The sequence below is a fragment of the Macaca fascicularis genome, chromosome 4 (genome assembly GCF_037993035.2).
Source record: "Macaca fascicularis isolate 582-1 chromosome 4, T2T-MFA8v1.1".
NCBI lineage: Eukaryota > Metazoa > Chordata > Mammalia > Primates > Cercopithecidae > Macaca > Macaca fascicularis.
In genome coordinates, this window is record NC_088378.1 from 14,212,300 (window position 1) to 14,231,888 (window position 19,589).

A 19,589-nucleotide genomic window follows, 5' to 3' on the forward strand; every position below is an offset into this window, starting at 1 on the left:
CGGGACTCTCTCCGGCTATGGTCCCATCCTTGCCCCCTGCCCCAGGAGCTATTCCCGGCCAGTCAGAGGTCTCAAAACTTCAGATTCTCACTTTCCTCTTCACCCTCGAGTGCCCAGGTGCAGTCGAGGTGGGAAACCCAGCCTCCGCCCACTCCTCCATCGGTGGGGCCGAAGCTCGCTCTTCCCCCCTTTCCTGAGGTTCTGTGGTATTGCCCAATCCTCAGTTTGGGGGAGGGGGACGGAGAGAACAGTGCTTGGCTCGGGAATGAGGGAAGATGACAGCCAATTGAATGGAACATCCATTCGGGGGCGGGGTCAAGGAGGGACCCGCCCCCGTCCCGCCCCCTCGTTCCAAACTACACTTCCCATTGTGCCCTCTGGTGCTTCCTGCCGCGCTGCACGCTGGGAGTGCAGGACCGCGAGGCCTCAAGGTATTTTGGAACTCGTATTCTTTAGTCAACTAGGTCCTGAAAGTTATAAGCTATTATAATTCTCTCTTTTTCCCTAGATAAACTTTTTTAAGCTCTCATTTCGACAGTAGTTATTCTAATAATAATTAGCTTGTTGTTTTAAAATGTAAGAAATTATTTCTTAGCAAAGAAAGTTAATGATGGGTTCCATGGCAATCTGTCAGGACCTGGGAGCCTCCTCTTCTTCCGCCCTGACAGGGTCCCCGCAGAAGATTTGTTGCCGTCATGTCGGCTGCGATTGCAGCTCTGGCCGCTTCCTACGGTTCGGGTTCAGGGTCCGAATCTGACTCGGACAGTGAGAGCAGTCGATGTCCGCTGCCAGCCGCCGACTCCCTCATGCACTTGACTAAATCGCCTTCAGCCAAGCCGTCTCTAGCAGTGGCAGTGGACTCGGCTCCGGAGGTGGCAGTTAAGGTAAGCACCTTTGCTACTGATGCGGTGTGGGAATTGTTGGCTTCAGCTCTAAAACTGCCAGCCGCTTGTTAGGTCCCGGCTTACCTCATTGCTCAGAGATAAGTTGCTAACGTTTGAATTTCTTCTCCTTCCCACATGCATCCTCGGGAGAAGCAGAATTGGAAGTTCGGAATAGCCCTCCGATGCTCTCTGCCCTTACCTCCCGCCATCAGAAAGCAAGTGGAAAGAGGGGGTGAAATTTGAATTTGTGAATTAGGGACATAGCCTGTAAAGTGCAGATGTAATCTCGGAACATAAATAAAATTAGATCAGGACTTCCCAAACTAGAGTATTGTACCTTCACTTGAAGTGAGCAGTGGCCTCGATTTGTTTTATTTTTGAAAAACTGGGTTCTAATCCTGGCACCACCACTTATGTGAACTTGGGCAAGTTATGCAGCCTCCTCTCTTTCCTCACCTGTACAAGCAGAGATCATTTTCAAAACACCTGTCTACATGAGAAGATGAGTGTGAAAATTGAGTGAAATTACACAAATAAAGCATATAGCACAGAGCCTGGTAACTAGTGAGAGTGCAGTAAATGTTTTATGATTATGTATGTTAATACAGTGAGAAAAAGGCCTTGGATTTGAGAAACAGCTGCATGATCTCAATGGAGGAAGCTGATTCAGGCAAGAGTTTCCAGGCAAAGGTGACAGGCAAGCCTGAGAAGGCAAAGAGCTTAGTGTGTTTGAAGAACTGAGGAAAAGCTGATGTGTCTAGAGCCTGATGAGAGCATCTACCAATTGATAGTGTAGGCCCAGTAGAGCCCGAGGTAGGTGATCAGCTCAAGATGTGAAGATGGGAGGCGGTGTCCAAAAATTCCTTTGTATCATGTCCCTAAGTCTAGTTTAATGACTTAAGAAGTGTTTTACAGATTTTTAACAAGCTGTCTGTGAATTTTACTTTTTAAAAATGGGCATCTGGCATGAAAGAATGCTTAGAATCCTAACTTCCTATCAAAACAAAACTTTCCAAACTTACGCCCCTCCAGTAACCTCCTGAGTCTTCTCCTTTCACAGCTCAGCTTTTTGGAGCTCTCTTTTTGTCTTCATCTCATTTTCTCCTCAACCCGATGCAGTCTGGCCCTACCCTCTTGGGAAACTGTCTGTGAGTGATGTCCCAGGCCTTGCAGTTGTCAAGTTCAGCCATCTGACTTAAATGTCTGCATCAAATGACACTGTTCATTAGTTCCTCTTTCTTGAAACTTTCTCTCCGTTTCGCTTCCATGGGGCTCTACTCAGCATTCTGTTCCAATTATTTTACTCTCCCTTTTCAATACTGGTGTTTCCCAGGACTCTGCTCTTGGTCCTCTTTGCATTCCACATATTCTTCCATACCTTCAACCTCAGTCTGTGCTGCCCCTAGCTCAAGGTGAACACCGTGAAATGGTTAGCACAGGCTCTGGAATTAAGACTGTAATTCAAATCCTGCCTCCAGCACTTACCCACCTGGGGACCTTGGATAAGTTGCTTAAATGCTCAGCACCTAATTTTTACTGATCTGTAAAGTAGGAATAACAGTAGTACCGATCTAACAGAATTATAAGAATTGCCATAAAAGATGTAAAGCCCTTTTAACAGTGCCACATGCTTGCTATCCTTTTATTTCCAGTTCTATCCTCCTTGCTAGCTTACAACCTTGAGAGGTATATAAAAATCTCCCACTGTAATTGTACATTTGTTTCTTGCAGGTTGGCACTCAGCCACCTCCAGTTCAATGTGTTGAAAAATTATTTTCTTTCCCTCAAAATCCATTTCTGTTTTCCCCATTTTGATCTATGATCCCACGATCCACCCACTAGTTCAAGCCAAGAACAAAGGAGGTATCCTTTTCTCTTCCTTCTGCCTCAGCCCCTGAAGCTAGTCATTCAATTGATTCTAACATTTCTGTTTCATTAATTTATCTCATATCAACTCCTTCCTCACTATTTTCACTGGTGCAGGCTTCATATCTTCCTTATTTCTCCCAGGAGTTATTCTTTTCTTTCTCTTTCAGCCTCTTCTTTTGGATAGTGGGTCCTGTCCACTTTAACTCAATGATATTCATCAAATCTCTCTCTTCTGCTGCCACTGCTTAGTTCAGATTCTCATCATTTCTCTTCAGACAGTTGTAGCTTTCTAACTGATATTTCTACTTCTTCCTTTCTTGTCTCCCAGTGTTATACCCCATTCTTTTCTCCACAGGGCACCTAGAATGATCTTTGTAAATTCCACTTGCGTCCTATCACTTCCCTGCCCAAAGACACCATATTGTCCAGTGGGTAATTTCTAAGTTTTTTTGGTAGCATGTGAGGGCTGCTATTCTCCCATGCTGAACTCTTTACAAAGCCCTGAAAGCCAAATTTTCTTTCTTCCTCTGAAGATTTTGCCCACGCTAGTCTTTCTGCCTGGAAATCCCTTGCCTAGTGCCTCCTTCCCCCATTCCAAACACTATGGTCCTTCAGTCTCACTGCGCGTTTCCTCCTATTCTACCTTAGCCCCTTTATCATATCTTAACTATAGCACTTAGCACATTGCCGTGACTTGTTCATCTTTTTCTTTGCCCTGGACTGTGAGACCCTGGGGTCCAGAGACGTATCCGTTCGTTTGTGTCTCCGGTGCCTAGTACACAAGATTACGGAAGTATATTTGGTAAGAGAATAGAATGAAAAAGAAAGTCTTGTAAAAGTATGCACATTAAGAATCAGAAATGTAGAGCTGGACAGGCAGTGGCAGGGTTGGAGGTGTTTGTGTAGAACTCACTTAGTTCAAGCACAAATAAATAAGGAAACCCCGGAGGAAAGGTTGCATAAGGTACCAGAGGTCCATTAGAAGTAGAGCTGGGGCTAGTCCACCCAGTGGTCTGGGTTCTATGAGAGAGTACAGGGCATTGCTCATTGTTAGTTTATGAACCAACACTTGTTTATATGAAGGGAAAACAAATTTATGCATAGTAAATACAATGACTGCAAATGATTGGAAAATTGGAAAATGACCAAGGGAGAGGTGAAGCATGCAAATATATTCATCTGTAGTTGACTAATTATATTATGATTAATAGCAAGCATTTTGGCAGAGAATACATTTATGCAGCATTTTTAATCCATGTTTTTTCTGAGCTCTTTCCTGCAGTTGAGTATCTTTTCATATATGTTATTGGTGGTTTAATTTTTTTTTCTTTTGAAAGCAACTATTGGGTTGTCATTTCCTTTTGATTTTTAGGAGATCTTTACATCTTCTGGATACTATCCTTTGTCAATTGTGTGTGTTGCAAAATTTTTTTCTTTTTGTGACTTGTCTCTCACTTTTCCCTGTTGTTTACAAACAATTATTTATATAGTCTGCGCTTATCAAATTATTCCTTTATGTATTGTGGTTCCTGTTGCTTGTTTGAGAAATCCTTAACTCATAGTCATGAAAATATTCTCTTGTATTATCTCTGGAAAACTATTCACATTTAAGTCATTAATCCGTATGAAATTAATTTTTGTCTGTAGTGTGAACATTCTTAATAATATGGCTTGACAGGTGATAGGGCAGTTCCCTTGCCCTTTTTTGTTGTTCAAGAATGTTTTGGCTGGCTCTTCTGGGCCCTGTAATTCTATATACAGTTTAGAATTAACTTGGAAAGTTCTACTAATACCCAGTTGGGATTTTGTTTGGGAGTACATTGAGTCATAGGTCAACTTAGAGATAATGTTATATCCGTTCATTTGTTTAGGCCTTTTTTAAGTTTTTTTTTTCTTCCAAAGTTTGTAATTGTCTCCATATCAAAATCTTGTACAGTTTTATTAGAGGTATTTCTAGGTGTATCTTATTTTTATGCTATTGTATTTTTCATTTATTTAACTTTCTAACTGATCTTACTACTTACAACTGATCTTACTACTTACATAGCCATATCAGCTGCAAATATGACAGTATTTTTTCTTTCTTTTAATCATTATTTCTTTTATTTATTTTTCTTGCCTTGCCATGCTGACTACCACCTCCAGGAAGATCTAAAATAAAAATAAAAAGGATGTACCAGGCAAATTTTAACCAAGAGAAAGCTAGCACTGTTTGTGTTAACATCAATAAAAATAGACTTTAAAGCAGAAAGCATTACGGGAGACAAAAGAGTCACTTCATCACGATGGAAGGTTCAGTTCACAGAGAGATATAAAACAATGTAAGCTCAAAATGTTTAAGCAAAAATTGACAGAACTACAAAGAGAAATGGACAAATATACAATTACAGCGGGAGATTTTTATATACCTCTCAATAATTGATAGAACAAGCAAAAAATATCAATAATGATACAGAATATGTGAAAAAATTAGTAAACTACATCTAAAGGTCTTAGGGAACATGGCACTCAGCAGCACAGAATGTTGTTTTCAGGTACTGAAAACATTCTGAAACACTGAAACAGAATGAAACATTTTTTAAATGACCGTGGGCTAGACCAGGGATTGGCAAACTTCAGTAAAGGGCCAGACAGTAAATATTTCAGGCTGTGCTGGCACCGTGTAGTTTCTGTCACTTCTTTCTTTCTCTCTTTCGCCCTTTCTTTTTCTTCATCTTTTTTTCTTAAGCCTTTAAAAATGCAAATACCATCCTTAGCTTGTTGATACAAAAAAACAGACTGTGGACTGGATTTGGCCCACAGACTGTAGTTAGCCACCCCTGAACTGGAGCATAAAATAAGTCTCAACAGATTTAAAATCTTATTATCGCATTCTCTGACCACAGCACATGTAAGCTAGAAACTAACCACAAAAAGATAGCTATAAAATTTCCATATTTGAAAATTGTGACATTGCACTTCCAAGCAACTATGCAACGGATCATGTGAGATGCAGCCATGGCAATTTTTTTAAAAGTATAGTCATAAACACATATCACAGAAAAAAGGAAAGGCAGAAAGTTAGTATGCTAGGCATCCTTTCTTTTGGATTTTTTAAATCATTACATTCTGTCCCTGTACTTGTTTTAAGTCATGCAGTCAGTTTCCGTTCTTTAAGTGGTTACCCCTAGAAAGCATAGCACATTTGATCAGTACTTTTACCTTCTACTGAACAATGCGAGAACCTTAGAACACTTGAATTTTATTCACATCCCCTGTACTCCTACTTTAGCTATTGTTGTCTGGTATATATGCATGCACTTACATATACACATACACCCTCCACAAGATGATGGTGAATGATGATGATTGTTGCATCTCATATGCAAGGTATCACTTTCTGCCTGTAGCACATTCTTTAGAATGTCCTTTAGTGAGGATTTAGTGGCAAATGCTTTCAGTTTTAGTTTGTCTTTTAAAATGTTTTGGCTGGGCGAGGCGGGCGTTATCGCCTGAGCCCAGGAGTTCCAGACCAGCCTGGGCAACATGGAGAGACCCTGTCTCTAGAAAAAATACAAAAATTAGCTGGGCATGGTGGCGTGCACTTCCCAGCCACTTGGGAGGCTAAGGTAGGGAGATCACTGGAGCCAAGGAGGCAGAGGATGCAGTGAGCCAGAATCACGCCACTGCACTCCAGCCTGGGAGACGGAGTGAGACCCTGTCTCATAAATAAATAAATATATAAATAAAATGCTTTCATTTAACTGTATTTCTCAGAGGATATTTTCACTGGGTTGTTTCCTTAGCTGGCAGTTTTCTCTCAGCACTTTTAAGATATTCTACTCTTTTCTGATTTTCATTGTTACTGATAAATCGGCTGTTAGTGTAGCTGTTTCTCTTTGGAAGTGATTTTCTTTTTTCTTTTGACACCTTTTAAGACCCCCCTCCCCAATTTTTTTGAGATACGGTTTCATTCTTTAGTTTTATTATAGGATACATGTGTATGGATATCTTTTTTTTTTTTTTTTTTTTTTTTTTTGAGACGGAGTCTCGCTCTGTCACCCAGGCTGGAGTGCAGTGGCCAGATCTCAGCTCACTGCAAGCTCCGCCTCCCGGGTTCCCGCCATTCTCCTGCCTCAGCCTCCCAAGTAGCTGGGACCACAGGCGCCGCCACCTCGCCCGGCTAATTTTTTGTGTTTTTAGTAGAGACGGGGTTTCGCCGTGTTAGCCAGGATGGTCTCGATCTCCTGACCTCGTGATCCACCCGTCTCGGCCTCCCAAAGTGCTGGGATTACAGGCTTGAGCCACCGCGCCCGGCCGTGTATGGATTTCTTTTTATTTTTTCTGTTCAGAATTTGTTGGATTTCTTTAATTGTGGATCAATTGGTTTGGAATGTGGACCTTTGGACATTTCTTAGCAGTTGTCAGTTCTTATCACTTCACATATTATTTTAGTCCTATTCTCTCTTCTCTTCTGGAACTCCAATTATGCATATTTGTGTTCTCCGGTATATGTATGACAATGAGTATTTTCTAAATAAAAATTTTTGAATGCAAGAGTGTAAGGTTTTGCACTTTAGAATTCATGCAGTGGACCCTGTTGGATTGCAAGAGTTGCTTATTAAGTGACTTTAAGGTTAGAAAAACAAAAGCAGATCTGGCTTTCTCTCATTTCAACCAGTGACTGTGTTACTTCCCCCAGTGTATTCTTTGCCTTAGCATAGCCAACTAAAGTAAAATAAAAATTCTGCCTCTAATTTTGAGGCATATTTTCAGTTTTTTTCAAGAAACAGTGGTGTTTCTTGTATTTGTGAGCTTCAAATGGACCACTTCTTCCTCTGCAATCTGTTAAGGGCCAAACTCAGAGGATATCTTTATCTGAATTTCTCTTCTTTTATATCATTCACCTAAATTCTTCTATTAGGAAGTTTAGTCATTTCTATTTCCTGGGATGAAAAAAAAAACTGTGCCATAAATTGATAAGTAATTTATAATAATAATATTTGTGACCCGCTTTATAGTTTGCATGGTGTTTTTATGCCTCTTTTCTTATTTGGACACAGGAAGAAATGTGGAAAAGACTAAAAAGTGAATATTACCTAGTTTTATTCTCAAATTACTTTGAATCAACAAAAGATAAACTATTTAAACTTATTTGGCCCACAGGATGCCCTTCACTTCCTGCATTTTAATTTTTGTGGATAATTGAAACTGAATAGAAATTATTTGTTATTTTGTGGTAATTCCAATTGCATGCCTAATTGGTATTGAACTCCTATGGGTGTTAAAACAAGGTTGTGGTATTGTCCAAGTTTTCTAATTAAATTTTTGTAAAATAACAGCCCTTCATTTTCTTGAGGGTTGTTCAATTTGTTCTATAATTTTAGCAGGAGTCAGAGACTGGGACTTACTTATATTTTTTATTGGTTGCCAGTGTTGCTTATATAAACAGTAATTTCTTACATTGTACTTTGCATTTAAAAATTGATGTGTCATGATACTCTTCAAAATAATTTCAATTTAGAATATTTTAAATACCCTTAATTGGAAAGATCTCGTATCCCATATTATAAAGTGGTTCTAGCAACTGTACACTATAAAATCCTTTGGGAAGGTATGAATGTGGCTAAGCCTCATGTTATTTTAAGCAGTTTGTTACTAGGAGTTGAATATTAAGAGGGAAAAGCATTTAATTTAGCTTTTATGCAGTTTAAGCAATTTGTATGTAACCTGCTAACTTTATAGTACTGAGTTTGCTATTGGGCCGTATGCAAGATAGTATCTTTCATCAGTGAAGATTCTAGTGTTCATTCTGGTGTGATATAGATAATATTTGTCATCTTTTCAGTGGCCTAGCATTTGAAACCCCTTTCTTAAGGGTTTTAATGTGAAGAACATCCCTGTTCATCACCCATCTTCAGAAGCTGAAAACCCAGATTATTCTCATTCAGCTCCCTTTCAGCTAAGGCTCAGGACTGTTGGGTGGGTGTATCTGATGGGCTCAGCCAAACAGATGCACCAACCTAAGCTTTCTAATCTGAAATTTATCCGCAAAGAAGCCAGGAAAGAGGACTTAAATTGGCAATGGTAGTCAACGTTTTCTAGTTTCTCAGGCCAGTAGTTTCAATAGCAGCATCCAGTGGTAGCCATAGCAGTTAAGTAGTAGTGTTCAGTCATTATCCTCACTGGATGGGTTCTGTGATGATTAATTTTGATGGGTTCTGTGATGATTAATTTTGATGGGTTCTGTGATGACTAATTTTGAATTGCGATTTCATCTATTAAATGTATACTGACCCTTTATTTCTGCCTACTTGTCAAAGCTTATTCTCCACACTTCCTGGTAATTCTAAGAGAAACTCATAAGGATTTTATAATGCTGAGTCAGCCTGCTGCTTGCAACCAAGAACCCTGACTGATACACCTAGTTACTCTGCCAGTGATTGTTTAATTTGTCACTAATTAGGTCTCTTTAACATTGTTCATTGTGGTTACTTTGAGCTCTTCCCCTTCCCTTTTATTCTATTAGTAGCTCGGGTTAAGTGACTTAATCCTACTAACACTTACCCTCACAGATTATATGAAATAGTGTGTCTACTCTGGTGCTGGCACATTAGTGTTGTTAAATTCTTTTTCTTCATGTTATTTAGCCTCTTCTAGAGAGCTGTATAACTTATTTAGGTGTTATATAGTCTATTGTCTGTTGCCTCCGCTACAATATAAACTCCACAAGGGCAGGTATCTTTGTCTGTTTCTGTGGGCCCAGGACAGTGCCTGGCACATAGTAGGCACACAATCAAATTTGTTAAATGAATAAATGAATCTGGAGCTCCGTGCTTGCTTTATAAAGATGCCTGTGCCCTGACTACACCAAGAAAATAAAGAGATCAATTATGATTCCCAACATCTCCAAACATCTGTCATCTATCACCCATTCTTACCTTTGTCATCTCTATTTCATCCCAAAGAGAGCACTCCTCTTTTCAGAGGCTAATCTTTCAACTGTGTCCTGAATTTTATTCCCTCCTACCTCTTCCAGGACAACTGTACCTTTATCTGGTCCTTTTTGTCATGTGTCTCTCCCTGCCGTCACCTGCCTTCTAGCCTACGATTGACCACATCTTTGACTTAGTCTCTTCTTAAGGAAGAAGAAAAACTTGACCCTGAAAATCCTTCAACCTGATACCCCATCTGTTCTGTTTTTTATCACCAAATATTTTCAGTACAGATTTATACGGTGTTTTTCTAGATCCTCATTTACACCTCTGCCTCTTGCAGATGGCTTTCCATAGTCCTTACTAACCAAGTCACTCTCGCAAAGGTTTTTTATGACATAATTGCCAAATCCAGTGATTGTTGGCCAGCCTTATCCTACTTAATTTCTCTATGGATTTGGCTTTTCTTCAATTTAATTTAACAAATATTTATTGAATATGTGCTGAATGCCCTGTGTTCTACTGAGCAGTGAGGATATATGATGTACGTAAAAGCCATGTGCAACAAATAATGTATCACAAGTACTATCAAATAGAGTACAGCATTTTTTTAGTACCACAAACAAACAAACAAAAAAAACAACAGTTTTCCTGAGGCAGGAGGAGGGAAGGTATCAGGAAAAATAAGGCGACATAAAATAATAAAGGCATTGCCTAAGATGTAAGGCGGTAACATTGCCTGCAGCACAGAAAGCGTCAAAGTGCTTGCTATTTTTAAAAATCAGCAATTAGTCTAATATGGCAAAAGTGAGGGTGTATTAAAGCAGATAAGGAAGTATTACAATAGGCCAGGGCAAATATAATGAAGCCCTAACTAGGCCAGTATAGCTGGGATGCAAAAAGGGGAGGGTAAATGTGAGATTGCTGGAGAAATATTCACAGGTAGAGTCAGCAAGACTGTGCCTGATTTATTAGTGAAGATGGAGTCATGGGGGAATGGTAAGTTCTCTTTTGGACATAGCATAGTGTTTGATGCTGTGGGACATTCATATAATGAAATTTAGTAGGCAGTTGGATACGTGGATCCAAAGTTAGGTGTGTGATTAAGGCTGCAGATAAAAATTGGGGGTGGTAATTGAAGTCATGAAAAGGATAGGATAAGACAGGGTAAAGATATGGGCAGTTTAGAGAGAAGAGAAGCTCAAGAGACCTGATAGGCTCTGAATCTTTAAGAAGTAGAGAAACTAAGTTGCCTGTTTTGATACAGGGGCCATGGTAAAGTGTTTTTAAGAGTGGTCAAATTTTGGAACAGTGAATGTAGGTTTATGGTATTTTTCTTGTCGGTTTTTTAGTCTTTGGTCATCAGCTAGTCTAACTCTACCAGATCTTCACTTATCTGTGGCATTGCTGCTTCTCCAACATCAGTATCAACTTCATGAAATCCCATCTATTTTGCAGAATGCGTGATGTTACTTTGCATTGTCTTTGCATTGTGTTAGGGGATATATCCTACCATCAACAAGAGGCCAGCAGAATAAAGATGGTGATATGATAGGGATAGTTCAAGGGTTTGATTGTACATTTGTGTGTGCAAAATCCACCTTGTGTAGTTTACATTTTAGTGGAGAGAGCGAGATAATATATATGTCCATTGAGGATAAATATAATGGAGGAAAATAAAACAAAGTAAGGGGGAAGCAGAAAAACTGAGCAGACTTAAAAGGAGAGATAACAATCGTGTGGCTATCCACAGGAAAAACATTTCATTCCAAAGGAAAATAACAATAAGTGTAGAGACCCCGAGGCAGGATTGTTCCTTGGCCTATTCTAGGAATAGCAGATGCGCCAATGAGACTGGGGTGAAGTGAGCACAGGCATAGTGCTAGATGAAGACAGAAGTTAGTAGGGGCAGGGGGCTGACCATGGAGGGGAAATTCTCAACCAGTCATTTTATGACAGCAATGTTATAATACCAACTTTATTGAAATATAATTTGTAGATGATATATAACTTCTTTACAATTTTTAAAATAGAACGTAAGTGCAGTAATTACAGGAAAGGTACTTATAATCAAATATGTTTTTAATATGTGAATGTTCAGACAGGACAACAGAGGAAAACAAAATTACCCTGTAAAACTACTCTAGGGAACCTGCCTGCTTCCTGAGAACCAGTGGTAATGGAGCTTGTCAGGCCTTTGTTAGGCTTTTACTCTGACTAGGGAGGCTACTGAGGGGTTTAGAGCATAGGAGTAGCATAACCTGACTAATATTTTGAAAGAATCATACTATCTCCTGTGGGAAGTGAGGCTATAGGTGGTCAGGGACAGAAAACAGGGAGACCAGGTAAGAAGCTACTCCAAAAACCCAGATACAAGATGTTAAGTTGAGCCACTTCAATAGAGGATGTCAGAAGTGGTTGAATTCTGGATTTTTGTAGAAGGTACAAGATTTGATGATGGATTGGATATAAAGTGTAAAATAAAGAGGAATCAAGGAAAACTTCAGATTTTCACCTGAGTAACTGTAAGGGTGGAATTGCGATTAACTAAGAGAAGCCTGGAGGGATTCATTGAGGGAGGGGAGGCCACGAGTTCTCTTTTGGATATATTAAGTTTGAGATGTCTGTTAGATATCTTGGGAGAAGAGATGCCAAGTTGAAGGTTGGATATACAAGTCTCTAGAAATCAGGGGAGGTCCAGGCTAAAGATACCAGTTTGAGAATTGTCATATTTGTAAGTGGTGGAGTTATACAAAAGTTATACTACCAGTGATTCGTCAGTGGAGATGAGATTTTTATTTTCAGTAATCTGGGAAATGAATTTAAGATGTTTGAAATATTAACTGAGATCGTAAGACTTTAGATTTAGAAGATTCAGGCCCTGTCACTTCCTTTTGTTTCCTGTCCAGTACCCAACCAAGTGCAATTTGGTTACATATCTAATACAGTTTGCTGAATACAAAAAGAAATACCTCTTTTGAATTTGGCAGTAGAGGTTTGGGTCTTTTGAGTTAATAACAAAGAAGAGTTGAAATATCTTAAACTAATTTAAGACTTTGAGTAATGTTAACTTATTTAGTTTTAAATTTAAAAATTTTAAAGTTTTAATAAAGTTAGTATTTCAAAAAGAAAAATTTTTTTATATATTTTAACCTCTAACACTAACTGTATACATTAATTTTATTAATCTTGATTAGAATTATTAATCATATGATACATTATAACCATAAAATAGATGTTAAAGATGGCTAGTGTGACTTTAATGTGGCTTCTAAAATAAAATAGTCATTTATCAGATCTTTCATATTTATTTCGTATTCTTTTTAGGAAGATTTGGAGACTGGAGTTCACCTTGACCCTGCTGTCAAAGAAGTTCAGTATAATCCTACCTATGAGACCATGTTTGCTCCTGAGGTAAGAAAACATATTTAAGGTTCTGAGTTTTGCTAAAGAATTTAAATCATAGTAGATAATTAGGTATAGTAGTGAATTTTTAAAGGTTTTCTCACATAAGCATACTATTTAAGCTTTTAGAAAATACATCCTTCTATTCTCCACAAGTTTAGGTAGTATGCTTTTGTGAGAATACTTTTAAAAATCCACTAGTTGCTTATCTGTCTACATACAAATGTCTGATAACATGGAACTATGTCTTTTGAAAAAGGAAATCTGATTCTTAAATATGAACTTAGTTGACATCTTCCTCAGTCTTGATGAGGGAGTGTTATAATTAACCATAAAGGAAAATATTGGGGCTTACCAGCATCAATATGTAGTATATTATGAAACATTTAGTTACAGATGCCCCTGAAATGTCATACTGACACACTGCTAGAAAGTAGTCACAGTGTTTGAAGCCTGCTCTGAATAAAACAGAGTACTGGGGGTTTTTTTTCCTCTCCCAATTAAAAAAAAGCAGAAACAGCTAATATTGTTCGTTGAAGAAAGTCTTTGAATATTATCCATTTAGGAAAGTTTACAGAAAAGATTAAACTTCTAGATATTTTGCCTTTTAAAATAGAAAAGAATGCTTGATTGATGAAATAGAGATACCAGAAAATGGTAATTATAAAACGAAGAAATACAGATTCGGTTGAAATACAGCAGAATCTTTAAGAAGCACTTTCAAGATGGAGTTGAGGAGCTATATCTTATGGTATCTTGGTGGAAAATGATGTAACGTTTTTCATTTTGTAGCATAAATTAGCCCTTTTGTGACATGTGAGAGTCATGGAGCTGTTTCATATAGTACTTTCCCTGCCTAGATTTCTGTAGTCACTTAAAAGATGACCATTGAAATGTGTAGCACAGCCAGAGATGTTAGTGCTTGTGTTTAGACAGAGCTCCAGCGATTCACTGGGTCTGCGCTTAGCAAAAATCTTCCCATGCTCTGACACTATGGCACATTTTAATTTTTATTCCATTGTGTCTTAAATCCTTCTAGCCTGTCAGACTACAGGCTGTCTCATATCTATTGACACCATTTTAGCCATCCCACTGAAGAGAGGTTGTGTATTATATGTAAATATATGTTTCATGATTTTTTAAAATGAAAAGTACTTTCATAAAATGGAGCCATTGAATTAGGTAAATAAGAAAATTTGGAAGCATTCTGATATGTAACATTCTCATGTCATATTATTTTCTCTGAAGCCTGCTTTTTTCATGAGTTCTTAAATTTCATGCATAACTAATACTTTGCTATGTAATTAGTTTCCAACACTTTCAAGGACAATTTAAAAGACCAGTTAAAAATTTTTTGTGGTGATATTGACAAAAGGCCTGTCATTCTCTTTGTGGGATTTTCAGTCCTTTAATGTTCTTTTTCCTCGGGTTGGAGAACCTCACATTAAATATATAAATTAGTTTATGTGAGGAGCACTACAATACTTCTTTAAAAAGTAAGAAAGGACTGATAGGACTTCAAAGGGAAGCAAAATTATAATTGTTCCTGGTTGCCAAATGAATCCTCTGTAACTAAACAAATTTTGAACTTTTGTCTTCTATGACCAGGATGTGTTATCACTTGGCTAGGATGTGTATCACTTGACAAAGTCTGGAAAAGTATCACTAGGAACTTCACCAGTTTAAATTTTAAGTTCCTGTGTTTTGAGTATCCATTGTTAGAAACAAGATATAATCCCTCTCCTCAAGCTAGTGTTTCCCAGAGAGGATGTGCTGTTTGTTGGTTTGGTCAAATGAATTTTTTTTAAATGATAGAGACCAGACTGTTTCTAATTATGCCTCTAAAGTACTACTCAAGCTTAAGGAAAAATTGCATCTGGTTGTAAATTCTTTTAAAAGTTCCCTGAAAGAAGTAGTATTTGAATTGAGCAATTCAATCCAGGTCAAGAACATGAGATTTGGAGTTAAGCTGAATACTTATTAGCCCTGTGTAACCTTGGAAGTTCTTAGTTTTTTCGTAGGTAAAATGAAGATAATTTTTATTTTATTGAGGTATAAAGATAAATCGGATAATGTATGATATAGTTAAAAAAATCTCTCTGGCACAGAGTAGGCATTTAACAAATGGTAGTCATCATTATTGTTTATATTAATTATTGGCATTGGTGACTAGGTAGGCTTTTATGAGGAGAGATTCCAAGAAGAGATCAGCATGAGTCACATCATAAAAGATCTACAGAACAGGAATGCCCAAGTCCTTACCAGAAGAAAGAATCGAGAGATAAGACTAGAATGGTACTTTGTATAACATTGCACAAGGCTTTGGGGGCCAAGGTGAAGAGTTTTGATTTAGTCAATGATAAATAGATTTGTGAGGATCTTAAATAGGGGAGTGGCATAATCAAAGCTGAATTTTTAAGGTTTATTTGGTATGAGTTTGCATTATGGAAAAGAATAGGGATATAGATTAGTGAAATAAAGCCACCATTTATTACTGTATGCCAGGTACCTACTGAAAGATTTACATACCTCATCTCCTTTAGTCCTCACTACAACCCTACGAAGTAAGTACCTGTGTCCTTATTTTATAACGAGGAAACCAAGTCTTAAGTTATACTGCCGGCAAGTGGCAAATGTAGAGATTTGAGTCCAGATCAGTCTTAACTGTCTCTCTAAAACTGGAAGACCAGTTTGAAGGCCATTGTGGAGTTTGCAGGGTATACCCCTTTGCCTTTGACTTTGCTACTTCTGAACATTTACTCAATTGCTTATTTTATTTTATAAAATACTGTTTCTCTCTTCTGACCAAGGACTTTTCCCAAATAGTCTACCTGGTTATACAGATAATTTTTTCTCACATAACGGATAGAACTTGAAGACATAGTAGCCATTGTTTTAGTCTAGTAATTTCTTCATTTCACTCAGTTCTTTTTAAATCTGCTTAGACAAAAATGTATTAATTAGCTTCTCTAACCCCATAAAATCCGTAAGTCTCAGGAAGAATTCCAGACTCTTTAAAATAGTAGTACTTCAGAATAGAAAAAAATATAAAAGTTAAGAGGAAAAAAACACCAGTTACTGTTAGAAATCATATAGCTCAGATCTTTTATTTTGTAGATGAGGAAACTGAGGCCAACGGTCATAGAACCAGCACTAATGAAATTTTCTCATACTAATATTTTTATGTCTTATAAGATGAACATATTCCACCAATGAAATTGAATCGTGGGGATCTTCTCTTAATTTGCAGGAAATAATTAAGTTAACAGACTCTTCTCACCTTAAAATTTGTTTATAAATATTTTGAACAATAATGACTACAATAAATATGAATGAAAAATGTACAACAATCTAGTGTACTACTGTCTGTTCCGTAATTTGGGTTATTTTTCTGTATGTGAACTTACAACTATGATTTTATATAGCCCTTTTTTAGTAGTATAAATTGTCTTAATTCCTGCAATGTTATAATATGCTGCTAAAATTCTGACTCACCAATACTCTACCTACTGAAGATTTTTGAGATCCACAATAGTATCAGATCTCTGAGAGTTATCAACCAGCATCTTCACAAATTAAGAGTGCTTTTCTCCTAACCCTGTAAGTAAACCACTACTTCATTCAGTTGACAGATGTTTAAGGATAGTTACCTCCCTCGGGAACATCATACATACTTTGGGGGTAGTGATTTGAATTAGTACTTACATATTTTTTAATTAATTAATTTTTTAGTTAACAAAAATTGTATATATTTACAATGTACAATGTGTTTTTAAATACGTACACATTGTAGAATGGCTAAATTAAGCTAATTAACATATGCATTTCTTCATGTACTGATCATTTTTTGTGGTGAGAACACTTAAAATCTACTCTTAGTGGTTTTCAAGAATACGTTGTTATTAACTGTAGTCGCCGTGTTGTACAATAGATCTCTTGAACTTATTCCTCCTATCTAACTGAAATTGTATATCCTTTGACCAACATCATCCAAAACCCCTCCATCCCATTCCATCCCCACCCACCCACCCAACTCCTGCTAATCATTTACTCTTTGCTTCTGTGAGGTCAACTTTTTTGAATTCCACGTGTAGGATCATGTGATACTTGTCCCACCCCCTAGCTTATTTCACTTAACATAATGCCCTCCAGGTTAATCTATGCTGTCAAAAATGACAAGCTTCCTTTTTGTTAAGGCAGAATAGTATGCCGTTGTGCAGACCTACCACATTTTCTTTATGCATTCAAACATTGAGAGCCATTTAGACTGACTCTTTGACATACTTATGTCATTTCCTTTGGATGCATACCCATTTGTGAAATTGCTGGGGTCATATGGTAGTTCTATTTTTAATTTTTTGAGGAACCTCCATACCATTTTCCATAGTGGCTGCACTAATTTCCATTCCCACCAACAGTGTACAAGTGTTCTCTTTTCTCCAGAACATCCTTGCCAACACTTGTTACCCTTTATTGTTTTTATAATATCTATTCTGACAGGTTTGAGATGATATTGTGATTTTAATTTGCATTTCTCTGGTGATTAGTAATGTTGAGTACTTTCTCAAATACCTGTTGGCTTTTTTTTTTTTTTTTTTTTTTTTGAGCGGAGTCTCACTCAGTCACCCAGGTTGAAGTGCTGTGGTGTGATCTCAGCTCACTGCAACCTCTGTCTCCTGGGTTCAAGTGATTCTCCCATCTCAGCCACCTGAGTAGCTGGGACTCCAGGCATGCGCCACCATGCTTAATTTTTTGTGTTTTTCGTAGCGATAGGGTTTCACCATGTTGGCTAGGCTGGTCGTGAACTCCTGACCTCAAGTGATCCGCCTGCCTTGGCCTCCCAAAGTGCTGGGATTACAGGCGTGAGCCACTGCACCTGGCCCCTGTTGGCTATTTATATGTCTTTTGAGAAATGCTGAGAAATTCGGGTCCTTTGCCAATTTTTAATCAAGTTATTTATTTTCTTGCTATTGAGTTGAGTTCCTTGTGTGTTTTGGATATTAACCCCTTATGAGATGTATGGTTTGCAAACATTTTCTCGCTTAAATGTGTATGTTTATTTAAGGAGATTGTAATTTACTATATTGTTCTTCGTTATTGTTTTAGCTAAAAATTGTTAAATATGTGTATGAACTTAAATATATTATACATTCATGTTTATGTTATGTATTTACTTACATATTGTTATAAAATCACTTGAACCCAAATTTACTCTTAAACTTAGTTAACTACCAAAACTTGAAAGGAAGTGTTTGCAAATCAGATTTGCGTGTTTTCTATATGCTCTGTTGTATTTTTTTAATGGTTGTTCCAGAACTAAAAGAGTTGCATATTCACAGGGACCAAGAACATCTGAGAGACGTATCTTGAGTAACTGGGAAGAGCTGAGTCCTGCTAAATAGTGTTCTCTGCCTTCCTCTGTTAACATTCAATGTCTTTGAAGTCAGCTCCAATAGCTACCAGTAGATGAATCTTCCTCCCACTGATTCCCTGTATCACTAGAAGATTTTTTTTTTTGCCTCAGCTTAAATCTGTATGAGACATAGGCACATGTAAATTTTTAGATTGCTTTAGGTATAGTACCTTATATAATACATAGCTTTAATATATGGATCTGTCTTTGTATAGAAATCACAGTTCTTTTACACTGACACTTTTTCTTTAAAAAGTGGAGCTAATTTGGTATGTATGGCCTGTAGAAGAATTATTCTTTTTTAGTAAAATCTGAATTAAATAAGAATATGGAAATTGTAGTCTCCTTTTTTTAAATGGAAAGTTACTTAAAGCACAATGATTGGTCATCTGTTATATGTGATGGGAGTAACAATTAAGGACAGTGGGGATTTTTATCATTTTAGATTCCCCACCATGCCCCCTCCACGCCACCTCTGTCCAGAAATAGCAGATGCTGCTCTGTGGATGATAGCTGACTGTACCGGGTAGAGCATCTAGGAAACTTTTAAATCATTCTGTTATCTGTAATTTTATGGCTGCTCCTGTTTTTGTAATAAATTTCATGACTGAATGAAGTTGACTGCTACTTCCAGCATTCAGCAATCTAGATTTTTTTCCCCAATATATTTCACCCATCAGCAGGCACAGGAAGGACTAATATAGGCTGCAAAGTCTTGCGCTATCCATTATAATTAAGAATATATACTAATAAAAGCTTTGTATATAAATCAGGTATTTTAAAATTGAATCATTTTAAACATATAAATGGAAGCTGTCAATATATAGGAATCTTGTAGCAATTTATTTTCTTCTAAAGCAAAAAAAAGTAAGGCACAGCTAACATTTAAATTCAGATTTTCATACATAGTATAATGTTGATCTCTAGAGAATGCAGTGTACTGGTTAAGCGAAGATGAGTAATTTTTATTTGTGGCTCTGGAAATATATCATAGAAGGGATGGTTTCTAACAGTAATGACCTACAGTGTTCTAATGTCAAAATAATTCATCATGACAGTGGGTCTTACGGAGTTCAAATAAAAATATCCTATTATTTTTGCCCT

The 19,589-nt window shown here is 37.4% G+C and overlaps 2 protein-coding genes across 3 annotated transcripts in view; one reads left to right on the plus strand and one right to left on the minus strand.

Moving 5' to 3' along the window:
- The window catches only part of WASF1 (WASP family member 1), a 73,511-nt gene extending 73,308 nt beyond the window's left edge, over window positions 1–203 (minus strand). For both annotated transcript variants that reach the window (XM_074036881.1, XM_065543214.2), the window contains exon 1: window positions 92–203. The gene's annotated coding sequence lies outside the window, so the exon portion shown is untranslated. The remainder of the gene's footprint in view (window positions 1–91) is intronic.
- Window positions 204–677: 474 nt separating this feature from the next.
- The window catches only part of CDC40 (cell division cycle 40), a 50,008-nt gene continuing 31,096 nt past the window's right edge, over window positions 678–19,589 (plus strand). The window contains exons 1-2 of the mRNA XM_005551576.4: window positions 678–884; window positions 12,995–13,081. Coding sequence (XP_005551633.1) covers window positions 696–884; window positions 12,995–13,081 — 276 coding nt within the window. The 5' untranslated portion in view covers window positions 678–695. The remainder of the gene's footprint in view (window positions 885–12,994; window positions 13,082–19,589) is intronic.